A 14,560-nucleotide genomic window follows, 5' to 3' on the forward strand; every position below is an offset into this window, starting at 1 on the left:
ATTCGCAGGCCTTGATAATTTGGTCAAATCCTTCCATTAAGCCCTGGGGTGAGCTCTCAAGCTCCTGCCCCATAAGATTCTTGATCTTATCCACCTGCCTATGCAACTGCCGGGAGTCGCTAGATTGGCTAGCTGGGGGAGTAGGGGTTCGGAGTTGAATATCCAGCTGCTGAATAACCTTCCTATCCTCACATTTTGCTCGCTCGTAATTATAGCGTCTGGAATAGCAGCATTCGAGCTCCGTACGGCGTTTAATCAGATTTGACACCCAGTTCTTGCCAACACGGGGGGGAGGAGAGGTAGAATCTCGTATGGCAAGAAGATGATTGGCCATATTCTCAACAAATGCCGGTCGGGGGGGATTTCCTTGTTTAGCTAGGTCTAGGATCCATTGAACTAGCTGATCCTCTTCGGTCTCAGTCAATTTGGTTGAATTTGCGCGTAGACTGGTTCTTGCAGGTCTTCCATTTGCTCGATGATATAAGGTAGTATAAGGCACATTAAATAACCGTGCAGCTTCAGCAATTGAGCTAATTTCTTGCCTTTTAAGAGTAGAAATAGCAAGTTCAATCCTGCCCTCTATTTCTATAGAGGATTTCGCATTTTTATTGCGAATTGGTGGCATTCTGACGCGTTGAAGTGGATGGTTGAGGAAGTTGAAAAATCATCTTTCGTTCGCTTGTGGATTGCGTTAGTTAATACTTCCACCAAACTGCGCTAAACTACTTTTGGAAAGGGACTTAGCGACCGGGATCGCTGGCTGAAAACTTTCACTTCACCCACACAAATCAAGAAGAGTGAAGAGGAGCGACGACGAGCAGCGCAGAACCAGGTCAGCCATCTACGTTTGCTCTTGTCGAATTCGCGATTTTTCTTTTTGGCGAAAACAGCTTCATCATGGCGGAGTATGTTCTTGTCCTTCCTGATTTTTTGCTTTGATCGAACTGACGATTATTTTCAGAAAGGAACAGCCACTCAAGGCCGTCCAGGTCGAGGCCCTGGTAAGGATCATTCAGGCCCTGATGAGCTCGAAGGAAATATCGAATGCTAATGGGCAGTTTTGAAGGTGGTGATGAAAATTATCAAACACAGCACCCAACTTTTCCCTACAACCGCAACCGGATCGCTCGTTGGAATGGACGTCCGAGGCACGCTGGAGGTCACGAATGCCTTTCCTTTCCCCATAGTGGATATTCCCGCGGACTCTCATTTGGATGGCGCCCCCGCAAATGCTGCTGCTGCTGCTCCACGCGCAAAATCCAACGCCGTTTATCAATCCGAAATGATCAAGATGTTGCGAGAGGTTAACATTGATGCAAACAATGTGGGCTGGTACACGAGCGCGAACATGGGTAATTTCGTCAACCTGAACATCATCGAAAACCAATATTTTTACCAGAAAGAGCTCAATGAGAGAACCGTCGCCCTCGTACATGATGTTAGCCGAAGCTCACAGGGAGCCTTGAGCCTTAGAGCTTTCCGCCTTTCACCCCAGTTCATGGCCGCATTCAAGGAAAATAAGTTTACCACGGAGAAGTATGCCTGCCCACCTTCCTTCTTTTCTTCTGGGGCAAGTATTCTTCCATGCTAACATTTCCTGTGTCTTTCTCTTTCTAGCCTCCAAAAGTCGAACCTTCGATATCAAGATATCTTCGTTGAGCTCCCGGTTCAAATCCACAACTCTCACCTGCTCACGTCTTACCTCCACCAGCTCCCGTCACCACCTCCTGCAGAGAATCTGGATTTGCCCCCATCTCTTGCAGCTCTCACCAACGACCCCCTTGCGTCATCCTCCTTGCTTACACCAAACTTCGATAACCTCGCGCTGAGCATCGATCCGTTCCTCGAGAAGAACTGCGACATGCTCCTCGAGAGCATTGAGACCCACCACACGGAGAACAACAACTTCCAGTATTATCAGCGATCCCTTGCCCGTGAACAAACCAAGATCGCTGCCTGGCAGGCCAAGAGGAAAGCGGAGAACGCGACTCGCGCTCAGCTCAAGCAGCCCTTGCTTGCAGAAGACGAGTGGCAGCGCTTGTTTAAACTCCCACAGGAACCTAGCAGGCTCGAAAGTATGTTGAACACCAGACAGGTCGAGCAGTACTCGCGACAAATCGATGGTTTCGTCTCCGCAACTACTGGAAAGATGTTTGCTGTCAGGGGCAACCTGCTTCCTGGCGAAACGCAAGTCTAATGTCATTGATGAATTTTTGCTTCCTCTTGACGTTCAAACAAAAGTGGATTCGTTCCCTGTATGGAAATCAACCGGGTTCATTTTTCTTTTTCTTTGGCAAGCTTTTCTTCCTTTTTGTTTTTCTTTCTTTTAATGAAATTTGATTTGCATTAGAGTATGGCGCCGCGGACGGATATATGCTTTCTCCTGGTCGTTTCCCTTTTACCTATGTGGAATGATGTGCTGGCTCTCGAATGTTGTTCTTTTGTTTCTGGTATTATGATTCTATGCGAATCTGCCGCCCAGGTCACAATAGAATATTTTATTCAACTGTTTAACAACATGGGTTGTAAGAAAATATCTCGCATGTATACGGAGCACACTTGGGCAGGTAGAGAAGCGCCCAAGCATTCCGCCAGGCAGCAGCCACTCCTCCAGTATCCTCTTGTAAAGTGAAATTGATCATTTTATTCAGCTGTTGTAGAAGTCTTTTTCACCACTTGACCCTGACAAATGGATGTCCGCGTGACATGATATCTGATCATGCATCCCATTTTTGAAGATAAAACAGGGTACAAGCAGGATTATCATGAAATACAACAACTATGTACACCTACATACAAATTGGTACAAATACACCTTGAGAGTAGCAGAGCACGTATTCCCACATGACAGAAATAAAACCCACAATCCGACCACACATAACATCATTAGTTTCAAGGAAAAGGGGGTATAATGCGCAGATGTTGAATGAATGTCCATGAAAGCTCCGGACTGAAGTCCAAGAACCATAACATTTCATGACCAATTGGTCAGATTAGATAAAAACCAAACTCATAACGCCAAATCCAGTCCTCCCAAGTATTTCCGAATGTCCGAAAGAGGGCTATTGTACCTACCCACCGGAAAAAAAAAATAAAAAAATAAAAATAAAAAAAACCACACGTTCTTAAACATGCAAAACATAAAATGTCTTAAATCAGAAAACGTAGCGTCATCAAAATCCTGTGAACTTCTTGAACCAGCTAGTCACCTTTGTGGTGCCATTGGTATGGTTATAGCGAGCATCAGATTCGTAGCGGTGGTCAGCGTAGCGGTCCATGCCCGCACTGTCATCACTGCTTCTCATTGTATCTCTTTCCGCCCTACGAGACTCGCGGCGCCTGCTGCGCCTTTCCTTTTCTGGGGGTAACATGTCGCCGTACTTGGAATGACGTCGTGAGCGACGGTGCAATATTGCTCGTCGGGCTTCTTCGTCAGAAGAGAGGGAATGGCTGGGGCCTTGTGGCGCGGGAAGATCAATGACAGTGGGAACTATTGGCGGTGCTTCAGGAGGGTCGGTAAACTGAGACTGAACCCAAGATGATGTTTTGTCCTTCCCGCCACTAACCATAACGGGGTAGGGCACATCGGGATGGCGGCGAGACGATCGCGTCCTGCGAGATGTATGGCGCTCGTCTCCTCGTGGCGTAGTCGTAGACTTCCGACGCCTGGGTTTTGCGCCTTCGTCATCGGCGCGATGATGACGCCGACGATAGTATTCATCTTCTGCGTACTCATCCGGATAGCCTTCCCTACCTTTCTCGCCAACGTATGATCGGCGGCGGCGGGACTTTGATTCTTGTTGAATTTCGCCATTAACGTCACCTTCGGGCGCCCGATGCTTGTGGCGTCTGTGTGAAACTCGTGGCTCCGCCTGCTCAAGGTCATCCCTGTCCCTTGGCCGCTCATCTTGAAGGACCCGAGAGCTCCGTCGAGCCTTCTTTTCCCTGCGCCGCCTATCGTCTCGCTCTTCCTCCTCTCTACCGCGTTTTTCACGGGATTCGCGTGTCCGATGCTTCTCGCTATCTCTCCTGCTAGCACGCCTTTCTTCGGCTTCGCGGGCCTCTTGTTCAGCAACCATTCTAGCGGCTTTTCTCGCCCTTCTTTCGGCTTTCCGGGCATCAGTGTCTTCGACGTCTATATTCGGAGCACCCATAAATACATCGCCATCGGTGTCAATTTTAGGTGACCGTCTTCTCTTCTCTTCTCGCTTCATACGCCTTGAGTCTTCTCTCTCTGTATCGGTGTGTCGCCTACCATCTTCGTCATGGCGAGATTTCGATTTACCCCGCTCTCGGGTCTCGGACGCACGACCACCATTCTTTCTAAAAGAGCCAAGGAGGCCTAAGAGCCCTTCCGATTTCTTTGGTAGGGTAGTAGACCGGCGCACTGACGACCGTTCTCTGTGCTGGGTTTCAACAAAGGCAATGTCATCCGGTCCAGAGATAACTTCTGGGCTATGACCAGAAGAACCGGGCTCGACCATGACCATATCGTCTGGCGTTTCAGTGTCCTTTGCCTTCGGCTGAAATTTTTAAAAGGGCCTTAGCGATATTCCCAAGTAGGGAGAGGGAACAAAAGGGGGTGTATACCTCTCTCTTAGACCTACGCCTACTGCGAGATTCCCGGTGAGCCTTCGGTCTCGGAGCGTCAAGGTCACCTGTCCCGTTGACCATTACAATATCGTCGTCATCAATCGCATAAGGGTCCGGGGGGGCTTACAGTTTTCATTAGACGATGTAAACTATATCAGTGGAAACAAGACACATACCTGAAGATCTTTTCTTGCTTTTGGAGATTCGCCTCGAGGGCTTTGAGTTGTTAATGCCCATGACTTTCGCCGCTTTGCTTGGAGCTTCTGGTTTATCTTCCACGGAGGATACCAGGCCGGAATCGTCTAGGTTCATGGACTGACGGCGCGATGTGGGACGGGAAGATGTGTTACCATTGCGTCTAGCAGACTTTGTTCTTGCCGGCGGAGGACCTCCAAGCATAAACCCGGAAAAGCTTAGCCCTCTGCTGGGCCGGGGACGGGACGCGGCGCGTTTCTCTTTTTCTTTGTCGGAAGTGGAAGACTTGTCGTTCTTTTCCGGGCTAGAAGACTTTTCTCGTCTCGTTGCAGAGGATTTCGATCGTTTTAGAGCAGGTTCAGGCTTGTCGTTACCCCTTTTCGGGGTTGCGGAAGCTTCACCGTCGCCGAGGCCCTTTCCCTCCTTCTTGGGAGATTTCCTGGGGGCAGCACCCCAGAAACCCCACGACGTGGCCCCAGCTGTACGCTCCACTCTGGCACGCTCCTTTTTCGCGGGTTTGGGGGTCGGAGTTACGGGAGCCGATTCGCGTTCATTTTCGCCCTGGGCTGGAGGCGAGGGAGGTGGGGACGCCATGTCAGAGTCGGGTTTCTCCTTTCTCGCGGGATCCTTCTTACCCTCTGTGGACGATTCTGGGAATTCTACTGCTTCCAACTTGGGTGCACCAGGCGCAGAGAACGAAACATCGACTAGGTCATCATCAGCCCCGGGAAAGCTGCCGGGAACGGAATCGCGTGGAGCTTCGAAGTGTTCGATCGGGGGGAGATCAACGACAGGGATATTTTTGGTTTTGTTCTTCGTCCTCTTCGACGGGGCGGGCGCGGACTTTGCTGCTAGCGCAGCGTCGGGCTCCGGTGGAGCGGGTGCGTCTGGTGGTTCCTGGGCGGCCGGTTCCACTGGTTCGTCGGCGGGCGGGCCGGCTGCAGGGGCGGGTTCTGGGGCTGGGGCTGGGATCTCCAACGCCCTTTCGGTTTCCCTGGCTGCAGCGGTCTGTTTCTGCAACCTTTTCTTCTGCTCGAGGATCCTGATTCTCTCTGCCACCGACGACTTTGCGGTCGGTCGAGCAGTCGACGGCGGCGAGGAGGTCGTCGGCCGGGGTGGCGCCTCTGCTTTGTCAGCGGCAGCCGCACTAGCCTGTTCGGGCGCGTCCACGAGCAGTTCGTCGGCGGGCTTGGCGCCGTCTTTGCTGGCCGTCCTGGTCACGCCGTCGTCGAGCGTGTCTGCTGGCTCTCGCTTCGACTTGGACGCCTTCGATTTGCCGGCGGCCGTAGATCCGCCCCAGATGCCCGTGCCTGCTCTGCTGCCCTTCGCGTCTGCTTCGGCGACCGTCCCGGGTTCGTCAGTAACGTCGACAACCTCCAGCCCTCGAGTTTTCGTCTTGCTTAATTTGATGTTCTCGATATTTGCTGATTGGGAGGTCGACGTGGTCGTTCGAGAAAGATTCCCTTTCTTCACTCCCCGACCACCAAAGCCACTAAATGAATCCCACGTAGTATGTCCGGTATCATCAAAACTTGGAATTATGGGTGGTTCGGGATCTAATCCTTGAGCTGGAGGGGTAGGGGCAGGCGGGGGAAGCTGGCCTTCATCCTTGCCCTTCTTTTTCTTCTTCTTCGTGCTTTTGGGCACGTTCCAGATATCCCATGAGTTGTCTTCTGCGGCCCGGGGGACCAATTCTGTAGATATAGGGCTCGTGATATCGTTGTCGATACCCTGATTCGTTATTTCATTTTCATTTTCCTTGTCCTTTTCCTTTTTCTCTTTTGAAGAAAGACCCCAGTCCTGTGCCCAGATGCTCAGGGTTGGCTCGTCAGTCGAAGGCGGAATTTCAAACGCGTGCACGTCAATGTCAGGATTTTTCGCTTTAGCGGTCTTGCCTTTACTTCTTTTCTTTGAACCCCAGAAATCCCAGGCATCTGCCGAAGCTGCAGGTGGTCCCGAATTGTCTTCGAGGTTCCCGATGTCCGGATCCTCAGCGGCTTTGTCTTTCAAATCACCATATGCGTCCCCATTCCTTCCATCTAGTGCATCATCTTTCAATAAGTCAATATCTTTGTCCACATAGCCCACCCCTTTGTCTCCGCTCTTGTCCTTCTTCTTGTCCCAGGAAAACCAACTGTCATCGGCAGTAGTGTTTTCCATTTCATTGAGCACGGGCACGGGCTCAGATTCCAACACGGGGGCCTGGTCTCCTTTCTTCTTTTTCTTTTTGTCCTTCTTTTTACTCCCCACCGTCCAGTCGGCCAATGGGTCCTCTTCCTTGGGAACCTCGGACTTGGAAGAGTCTACTTTCGTTACTTCAGCCAATGCATCACCCATTAAATCACCAGTAGCATCAATAGGATCGACCAAAATCGGAGGGTCTTCGGTTATTACTTCACCCTTAGCAGCCGATTTGCCGGCCTTGCGCTTTTCTTTCTTTGAGAGAGCGTCAACAAACGCACTACTCTCTTCGGGCAGTGGTTCGATGATATCCTCAATTTTCGAGGGCGCCGGGTCAATGGCTCCCTTTTTCCCTTTCTTCTTTTTGCTAAGGGTAAATCCGGCCCAGTCGTCCACTAATGCGGGCTCGGGCTCGGGCTTGGGCTCTATCTCTTCGGGAGCTGGGTCAGGAGGCGGCGGCGGAAGAGGTTCCTCGACTACTCCTTTCCCCTTTTTCTTCTTGCTCTTTTTGGTGCTTATGGTCGCCGTGGCCTCCCAATCATCGACTTGTTCTATGACAGGTTCGGGCGCGGGCGTAGGCTCCGGTTCGGGCTCGGGCACGGGTTCTGGCTCCACCGGAGGAGGATCTGGCTCAACCGGCGCTTTAGACTTCTTCCCCTTTTTCTTCTTCGGGGCTGGAGTGAACCAGTTATCTACCGGTTGAGATTGCGATTCAGGCTCCGGCTCAGGTTCAAATGTAAGTTCCGGTTCAGGCGCAAGGTCTAGCGGCGGCGGCGGCGGAGGCGGATCTTCCACTACTGGCTCCTTCCCTTTCTTACTCTTCTTCTTTTTAACATTCGTCGTGGCCCACGTCCATTCATTGACGGGCTGAGAATGTGCGTCGAGAGATGGCTCAACTACCGTAACCGGCTCCGGTTCAGGCTCAGGCTCAGGAACAATTTCGGGACTGGCATCTGGTTCTGGCTGGGGGTCTTCAGCAGGCGGAGGAGGAGGAATTTCTTCGACACCTGCCTTCCCCTTCTTCTTTTTGCTCTTCTTGCTGGTGGCCATTCCCCAGCCACCCCAATCACCATCTGCGGTAGTTTCAGTGGGTTTCCCGGGCTCTGGAGTTGGTGTTGGGGGTTCTTCCACCGCAGGAGTTTCCTTCGCCGCTTTCTTTTTGTCTTTCTTGCTACCGGATGTAGCCCAGGCGACAAGGTCATCGACGGGTTCTGGATCCGGAGCAGGGTCTTCCGGCACGGCGGGGGGCGGAGATAGTTCCTCCTCGATCAAGGTTTTACCCTTCTTTTTCTTGGATTTTTTCGTTGTAGTACCCCAAGACGGCCAAGTGTCGTCCCCTACCTCGGCGTTCGCTTCGATATTCACTTCCGGGACTGTCTCGAGAGTCGGCTCTATTGGAACTTCTTCAATAGCCGCTCCCTGCTTTTTCTTCTTGGACTTTTTGGTTGAAACAGACCAGGCATCATTTACTGGTGGTTCTGGTTCAACAGGCGGAGGAGCAGGTTCCTCCGGCTCTGGATCTACAATTTCCATCCCTTTCTTTTTCTTTTTCTTACTCTTTGTGGTTGTAGCCCAACCGCTCCAATCGTCGACCTCCTCCGCTTGGGCGCTGGTTTCGTGGTCGATTACCGCCGTTGCCTCCTCTGGAATCGCATCTGCCTTGTTCTCATCTGCTGCAGGGATCTGTTCGAAGATATTCTCTACAACAGCACCCTTCTTTTTCTTCTTATTCTTCTTATTTGTCACGGGAGTCTCCCAGGAAGGATCATCCGCAGTATTTCCTTCTCCAAAATTATCACCGTCGGTGGGAGGAGTAGCATTGAAATCATTTTCCATGTCTCCAAACCCAATCTCAAAAGCGTTAGAGACGGCGAAAGTCTTGCCTTTCTTCCCAGGCTTAGACCACGGGTTAGTGGATACAGGATCTTCTGTTGATGTTCCATCCTCAGCTCCATGTCCGAAACGCTCACCGGAGTACCAACCTTTACCCCACGCGTTCAACCCAAAGCTGTTCCCAGATGGCTGGGTAAGAGGCATATCAGATTGGGGTGCAGAATCCTCTAGGCTGATATTCTCAAAGCCATTTGATTGCGTGGTTTCAGCTGGAGGAGGCTCCGAGGCCTGGAAAATGGTTGTCCAGTTAGCCGATGCAATAATCTGGGGAGATGCACGCTATGCATCGCGCCGAACTGTACTTTACCTTTCCTGCCTTTCCCTTCTTCTTTTTCTTTGGAGCTGAAATCTCTGCCCATCCATCGTCTTGGGCGGCGCCATCGGCGTCTGCCCAGCTGAGATCGTTTGTCTGGGGGACCACTTCCTCGTCTTTGGCTTTCTGCTCCTCCTCCTCTTCCTCTTTTCGCTTCCTTTCTTCTTCTTCTTCTTCTTCCTCCTCTTCCTTTTTGGCTTTCTTTTTCTTCTTACTCTTCTTGCTATTACTCGTCATCCAGTCATCGTTGTCTTCATCATCACCTCCTCCTCCTCCTCCCCCCGCACCGTCGTCACCATTACCGCCGTCGTCACCAGCGCCATTGTTGCCTCCTTCAGGGAGGTCATTCTCTTCTGGTGGTGGTGGCTCATCATTTCCACCGCCTTTGTTGTTAGAGTTACCGGTTTGCTTTTTACCGTTGTTTTTCTTCTTTTTACCTTTGGCGCATTCTCTGAAGCGGGACGGATCATTCCAATCGATAGAGCGCTTGACTTCCTTACATAAAATTGATTTCTTAGCGGGAAGAGTCGCGGAGTCTAAAGTCTCGATTCGTGATCGAGGAGCGTCCTCCACAGTGTATCCAGGCGGAAGATCTTTGAGAGCATCGGAATAAGTTGGGGGAGAGACCGTACAACGTGACTCTGGGGGATGATTCAAAAACGATTCAAGCTCTTCAAGCAAAGCGGATACTTTCAGGAATGAAACGTGGCGGCCATGCAAGGGAGCCTATTGCGCGGTTAGAGATCCCACTATAATTCGAAGCAATGTTGTCTCTCTGCGACAGTGGAAATAACACTCAGCAGGCTAAAAGGGATAGAAAACAGAAGCATGCAATATAAAGTCGAAAAAAATAAGGAACGAAAGATCAGCTCTATGCGATAATACGAGGGAGACATCCGAAGTTAGGGACTTCGTCTAAATTCAAGACGCGAGAACGGAAACGGAAATCCAGGGCGCGAGGAATGCGACGCAACCTCTGCATTTGCGTACCGTGAGCAGTTGCTTGTCAAAAAGAAAACAGTTTCTAGGCGACATAAAGTCGGGTATGGAGAACTTTGTTTCGGAAATTTCGCAGGAAAGACCCGTTCTCTGCTTCTCTCCTACTGGGTATATGGGATGCACGTCGTTTGGAAAGCCAGCTCGGAGGGCATAGTCCATGGTGCTAAGATATTCAGAACTAGCAAAGATACCGTCAGCTTCCCGATCACCACGTTATATTATCCAGATCAGATGCAAGAAACAAGCCAAATTTTGAGCTGAGCATATGCGTCAAAGCAGGTCAAAGTGAGTAACAATTATAGGCAGTGTTTCAGTGTTTGTGGAAACATAAGGGAACCGGGCGCGGAGCGGGGAACAAAACTCGATGCTGAGTTCCGCCGGTGAAGTAAGGACGTTTTCTTGGGAAAAAGCTCTGTTTTCGCCAGATCGCTATCCAGCCCCTTGTCTCGAGGGAGGTTGTTATGCAAAGTTTCGTTTTCCAAGAGACGAGGTGTGGGGTGACTTTGTAAATCGTCGCTCGGAGGGGCCCGCTGGCAGAGAGATCACACGATGGCAACGTTCATGACTGAGCGGAAGTGCTTGCAAGGAATTTCAGTAGAGAGCACCGATGCTTTGACTCGATATTTTCACGAGGCTGAGGCGCAAAAAATTAACGATATGTCGGTGAGCGAATAACGATACGTGAAACAGGCTGCGCATCAGGATCCAAGTAAACAAAGTAAAAGAATCACCGAGCCACCAGAATATGGAAAGTCGCAAAGGGGTATGTTTCTCCTGGAGCCGTACCAACAGGGTTTCCAGATCGTTTAGACCGCTTCGAAGAGCGTCTGTGTAGTCACAAAGGTATCATGTAGCTACGTGCTCGACTGACTCTCTCCTTTATTCCCTTTGCGCTGCTTGTCCTCACAGAAAAGAAAAAAAAAAGCAACTATCCTTACCTTTGGAGCATTGCACCATTCAAACAGTCCGCCACTCAGATGCGTCCAATATGGACTTGTGACCAGTTAGAAAATAAATAAGGATGGTGTGGTGGGAAGCACGGCCGGAACTTGGCGACTGGTGATTATTCGAGGGTTGCGATTGTTGGTGATTGGGGGTCTCAAGCATCCGGCCGGAGACGACTTCACGCAGGGACCAACCACTGAAAAGGTTGGGAATCGTCAAGGTGTTTTGTTCGCGACGACCATCTGACCCTCGACGGGGGCGGTCGTAGCCGACTACCCTTGCTAAAAAAATCCCTCCCCTGAGAAATTGGGGAAGTTGAACTCGGACGGATCGAAATTTTAATTAAGGATCTTTAGATAAATAGTTAGAGAACAGGATGAGGACTCTCTTGTGAGTTACGCTCAAGTCCAACTCGATTTCTTGACACCAGGGGCAAAAGTAAAGGAAAATTGAATAATTACCTTGATTTTGTATCGGTCTGACTGTCGTCCAACGGGGGAGTCGGAATGCAATGATTCTCGGGCGCGACAATCGGTGGACACCAAAAGGCTGCCAATTGTCTTCCACCTCTGCACGCCGTGATTTGACAGGCAACCCCACCTTAGCCCGTCAAATGCGCGTTATCCTTTTCTGCTCTTCGACTCCATCACGGCAATCTGGAGCGCCGGGCACATAGCTAACAGCAACGCTCCGTATAGCCTTTTGTTTTGAGAGAAGGCCCCGATATATTATTTAAGCATGTGCGTACCGAAGAGTTGACTCGTTCGCCGCAAGGTGAACAGTGGCCAACATTCATCCTTTGCAGCACCGCAATGTCTCATCAAAAGGCCAACACCGTGGACCGTACGGCTGGACGGGATGTTAAACCAGTTTCCGCTTTGTGCCCTGTTCAAATCGCAGTCAAGCCTGGATCGGGCACGGCACTAGCTCCACGCGTTCCCTTGGAACGAGGAAGCTCCCGTAACCCGATGTTCGGCTCCGTCGCCTTCACGGCGGACTGTGGACAAGCTTTACCAGACTTCCCGATCGCGAAGCAGGACAGCGGATTACAGTGGATTCGTTTGGATGCCTGATGCCCAGCCCAGTATTATCAGAGCGGCTTACCACAGACGTTGATATGTAGGTACCAGTGCATCCCTCTTGTGCTGTTGCTTCTACACGCATATATGTCCATGCATAACGAGTTCCCCTGTACTCCGTGCGCCCGCTGTCAAGCAACGAGGTTGGCGGGAAGGACCTTGGGCATTGAGGCTGACTGTGCAGTGTGGAGTACCAGGATACTTGTCCGTTGACAACCATCACTAGGCAGCCAGTGCGCGCTCCATTTGCAGTTTGACAGATCTCGGAAACTTGGGTCGAAATCCCGGGCTCTTTTCTCACCGCTGGTTTGGGACGGGTGCGAAAATAAAGGATGATCCACAACGCCAGAAATTTCAGCTGCAGAACACATAGGGTTAGCTATGCTGGCACCTGGATTGATGAAGGCATCCCAAAAAAATTAAAAAATTAAAAAATTAAAAAAATCAAAATTCTAAATGAAAAGCAGGATCAAAAATTCCTTCTCTTTTTCGGTCAGAAAGTATTCCACATTCGGTACATAAAGAATCGCTGAATTGATGTCCCCCAATCGTGTGTCAACAACTTTTTATAGAGGCCACCTCGAGTACATCCAGCCAACACGTTTTCGACAATTCAACACTGTCGATTCTCCAAAAGGGTGCTCTTTCTATGAGTCAGAACTACCATGGTCGAGAATAGAACGGCAAGCAGCGTAATTTAGAATCTGAGCTCGGCAAATAAAGCGGAATGTCATAATACAACGGGCAAATCACCAGCCCAATAATTCCTAATCTTCTTAAAATATAGTAATTGGGGCTACGCCATTCGATTCCACCGGGGCTCCTTTGCACAAGTTACAAGCCATCAAACAGACCAGAACACAAAGAAAACAAAATACAGCATACGAACACCATTGCCAGAAGTTGTGCGATCCCATAATGATATCATGCCACAGGGTCGAACAGAGTAGATGAGAAATAATCCACTCGACGCAGATCTAAGAATTTTGATTCCTAATAACCTGCATCTCTCGCATTAACCATGATACCACATCTCTTATTCGGGTGACGCGCGCTTTGGGGGTTCGCCATAGACCGATTCGTACTCATTGACGTACTGACGGATTGCGTCCGCATGTAGTCGATGATATTTCTAATAGAATACATAATTAGATATTGCAGATACTTTCCACTGAGCAATATACACAATACTGGGAATATCCATACCTCCTGTCCAGCCTTCGTCATATCACGCCAGCTTTTGCCAATACGCATCATTTTCTCTGTCACTGTTAGATTAGCGAGCTCTGCGCTGTTTAGTTGTTCTTTGGCAAAAATGATATACGCGCTCAGAGGTCGTTTGACCTGTCTGGGGTCGCGAATATCTGGGAATGATCGTGGTTTATCCAGCAAGTTTCTAAGCTTTCGTCGAGCATTATTCGCCTCCTTGATCTGAAGCGGTGTGTGATTCTTTACCCAGGCTTCAAATGTCGCTCTGTTCGCTTCCGCGTTGGATTTTGCTGCTTCCCGAAGGCGCTGCAGCACAATTAGCATTTTGATTAAACTCAAAGAAGAGGTACAACACCTACTTCGCGCTCTGATTCCGACATCTTTCTGTAGGCTTCGGTCCGTTGCGCTACGGTGCCGAGTTCTACCTGCTGGAGTACGAGGCCAAAGGAGTTGTTCGGAAGCATCTTGGGCGGCGATAAAGCTACAAGCTTCAGATCCTTGATTTCTTGTTTCCGCTTTTTATTCTCCAACTGTGCCTTTTGTTTATCCGTCAGAGCCTTCCTCTGCGGCTTTTTTCCAGTAGCAGTTTTGGTCTTGGTTGTGCGCTTCTTCTTTGCCTGTGTCGCCGCAGGCTTCTTCGCCTTGGTAGTCTTGGAGGCGACAGCTCGCCCAGTGTGTGCTTTGGGTCGAGCTGCAGTCGTATAAGTGTTCCTGAGACGGAATGGAAGGACCACGACCTTGGCCTTGCAAACCGCTGGCGCAAATCGGATTCCATTGGAATTACGCGCAAGAGAGGTCAATTGCTGGACTGTATGAGCACCAATACGACGAATAGCGGTTGGTCCGCCACGCGAGAGAATGGAGTTCATGATAACCCTTGGAACCAGTCAGCTCTGCTGGTGACCATCCGCACACACACGCACACTAAATTGGTGACTTCACCTGATATCCGGCAGTTCACTGTAAATAAATATATTGGACTCCGGTTTTAAATATCGTCAATTGGGATGCGTGCACAGAGCTCTTGTATGTCAATCGGCGGTGTGCTGATGATCCATGAGCTCATCCTGACATATCCAAAACAAGGAGGTTGGCTTGTTTGGGCCAGGATGATCATATATTGCCGGAACCAGGAAAGCGCGGGTCGAGTACA

The 14,560-nt window shown here is 50.2% G+C and overlaps 4 protein-coding genes across 4 annotated transcripts; 2 read left to right on the forward strand and 2 right to left on the reverse strand.

The window, feature by feature from the left end:
• The first annotated feature begins 808 nt into the window (after positions 1-808).
• Positions 809-2,530, forward strand: CIMG_10297 (eukaryotic translation initiation factor 3 subunit H). Its single transcript, XM_001239274.2, has 4 exons — positions 809-905; positions 962-1,001; positions 1,067-1,536; positions 1,618-2,530. The coding sequence occupies exons 1-4, from the start codon at positions 898-900 to the stop codon at positions 2,195-2,197; spliced, it is 1,098 nt and encodes a 365-aa protein (XP_001239275.2). The 5' UTR covers positions 809-897; the 3' UTR covers positions 2,198-2,530.
• Positions 2,531-2,641: 111 nt separating this feature from the next.
• On the reverse strand, positions 2,642-10,979 carry CIMG_10298 (uncharacterized protein). The gene is made up of 5 exons (XM_001239275.2): positions 10,166-10,979; positions 9,170-9,901; positions 4,770-9,090; positions 4,591-4,715; positions 2,642-4,523 (listed from the first exon to the last, which is right to left on the reverse strand). Exons 1-5 carry the CDS (start codon positions 10,331-10,333, stop codon positions 3,174-3,176), a joined length of 6,696 nt encoding a protein of 2,231 aa, XP_001239276.1. The 5' UTR covers positions 10,334-10,979; the 3' UTR covers positions 2,642-3,173.
• CIMG_12541 (uncharacterized protein) lies at positions 10,724-12,192 on the forward strand (the record flags this gene model as incomplete). Its single annotated transcript, XM_004444748.1, has 2 exons — positions 10,724-10,837; positions 11,818-12,192. 2 exons carry the CDS (start codon positions 10,724-10,726, stop codon positions 12,190-12,192), a joined length of 489 nt encoding a protein of 162 aa, XP_004444805.1.
• A 738-nt stretch (positions 12,193-12,930) lies between these two features.
• Positions 12,931-14,481, reverse strand: CIMG_10300 (uncharacterized protein). Its single transcript, XM_001239277.2, has 4 exons — positions 14,331-14,481; positions 13,767-14,283; positions 13,405-13,713; positions 12,931-13,330 (listed from the first exon to the last, which is right to left on the reverse strand). Exons 2-4 carry the CDS (start codon positions 14,274-14,276, stop codon positions 13,235-13,237), a joined length of 915 nt encoding a protein of 304 aa, XP_001239278.1. The 5' UTR covers positions 14,277-14,283; positions 14,331-14,481; the 3' UTR covers positions 12,931-13,234.
• Between the last annotated feature and the right edge of the window lie 79 nt (positions 14,482-14,560).

The sequence above is a fragment of the Coccidioides immitis genome (genome assembly GCF_000149335.2).
Source record: "Coccidioides immitis RS genomic scaffold supercont3.5, whole genome shotgun sequence".
NCBI lineage: Eukaryota > Fungi > Ascomycota > Eurotiomycetes > Onygenales > Onygenaceae > Coccidioides > Coccidioides immitis.

Excerpts from the sequence above, each read along its gene's own strand:
- CIMG_10300 (XM_001239277.2), bottom strand. The coding sequence starts at position 14,276 with ATGAACTCCATTCTCTCGCGTGGCGGACCAACCGCTATTCGTCGTATT. Across the intron at positions 13,714-13,766 it reads TGTCGGAATCAGAGCGCGAA|CGCCTTCGGGAAGCAGCAAA; the intron begins GTAGGTGTTGTA and ends ATTGTGCTGCAG. Across the intron at positions 13,331-13,404 it reads TGACGAAGGCTGGACAGGAG|AAATATCATCGACTACATGC; the intron begins GTATGGATATTC and ends GTATTCTATTAG.
- CIMG_10297 (XM_001239274.2), top strand. Across the intron at positions 1,002-1,066 it reads CCGTCCAGGTCGAGGCCCTG|GTGGTGATGAAAATTATCAA; the intron begins GTAAGGATCATT and ends GCAGTTTTGAAG. Across the intron at positions 1,537-1,617 it reads AATAAGTTTACCACGGAGAA|CCTCCAAAAGTCGAACCTTC; the intron begins GTATGCCTGCCC and ends TTCTCTTTCTAG.
- CIMG_10298 (XM_001239275.2), bottom strand. The coding sequence starts at position 10,333 with ATGGACTATGCCCTCCGAGCTGGCTTTCCAAACGACGTGCATCCCATA. Across the intron at positions 9,902-10,165 it reads TTGACAAGCAACTGCTCACG|GCTCCCTTGCATGGCCGCCA; the intron begins GTACGCAAATGC and ends ACCGCGCAATAG. Across the intron at positions 9,091-9,169 it reads AGAAGGGAAAGGCAGGAAAG|GCCTCGGAGCCTCCTCCAGC; the intron begins GTAAAGTACAGT and ends ACCATTTTCCAG.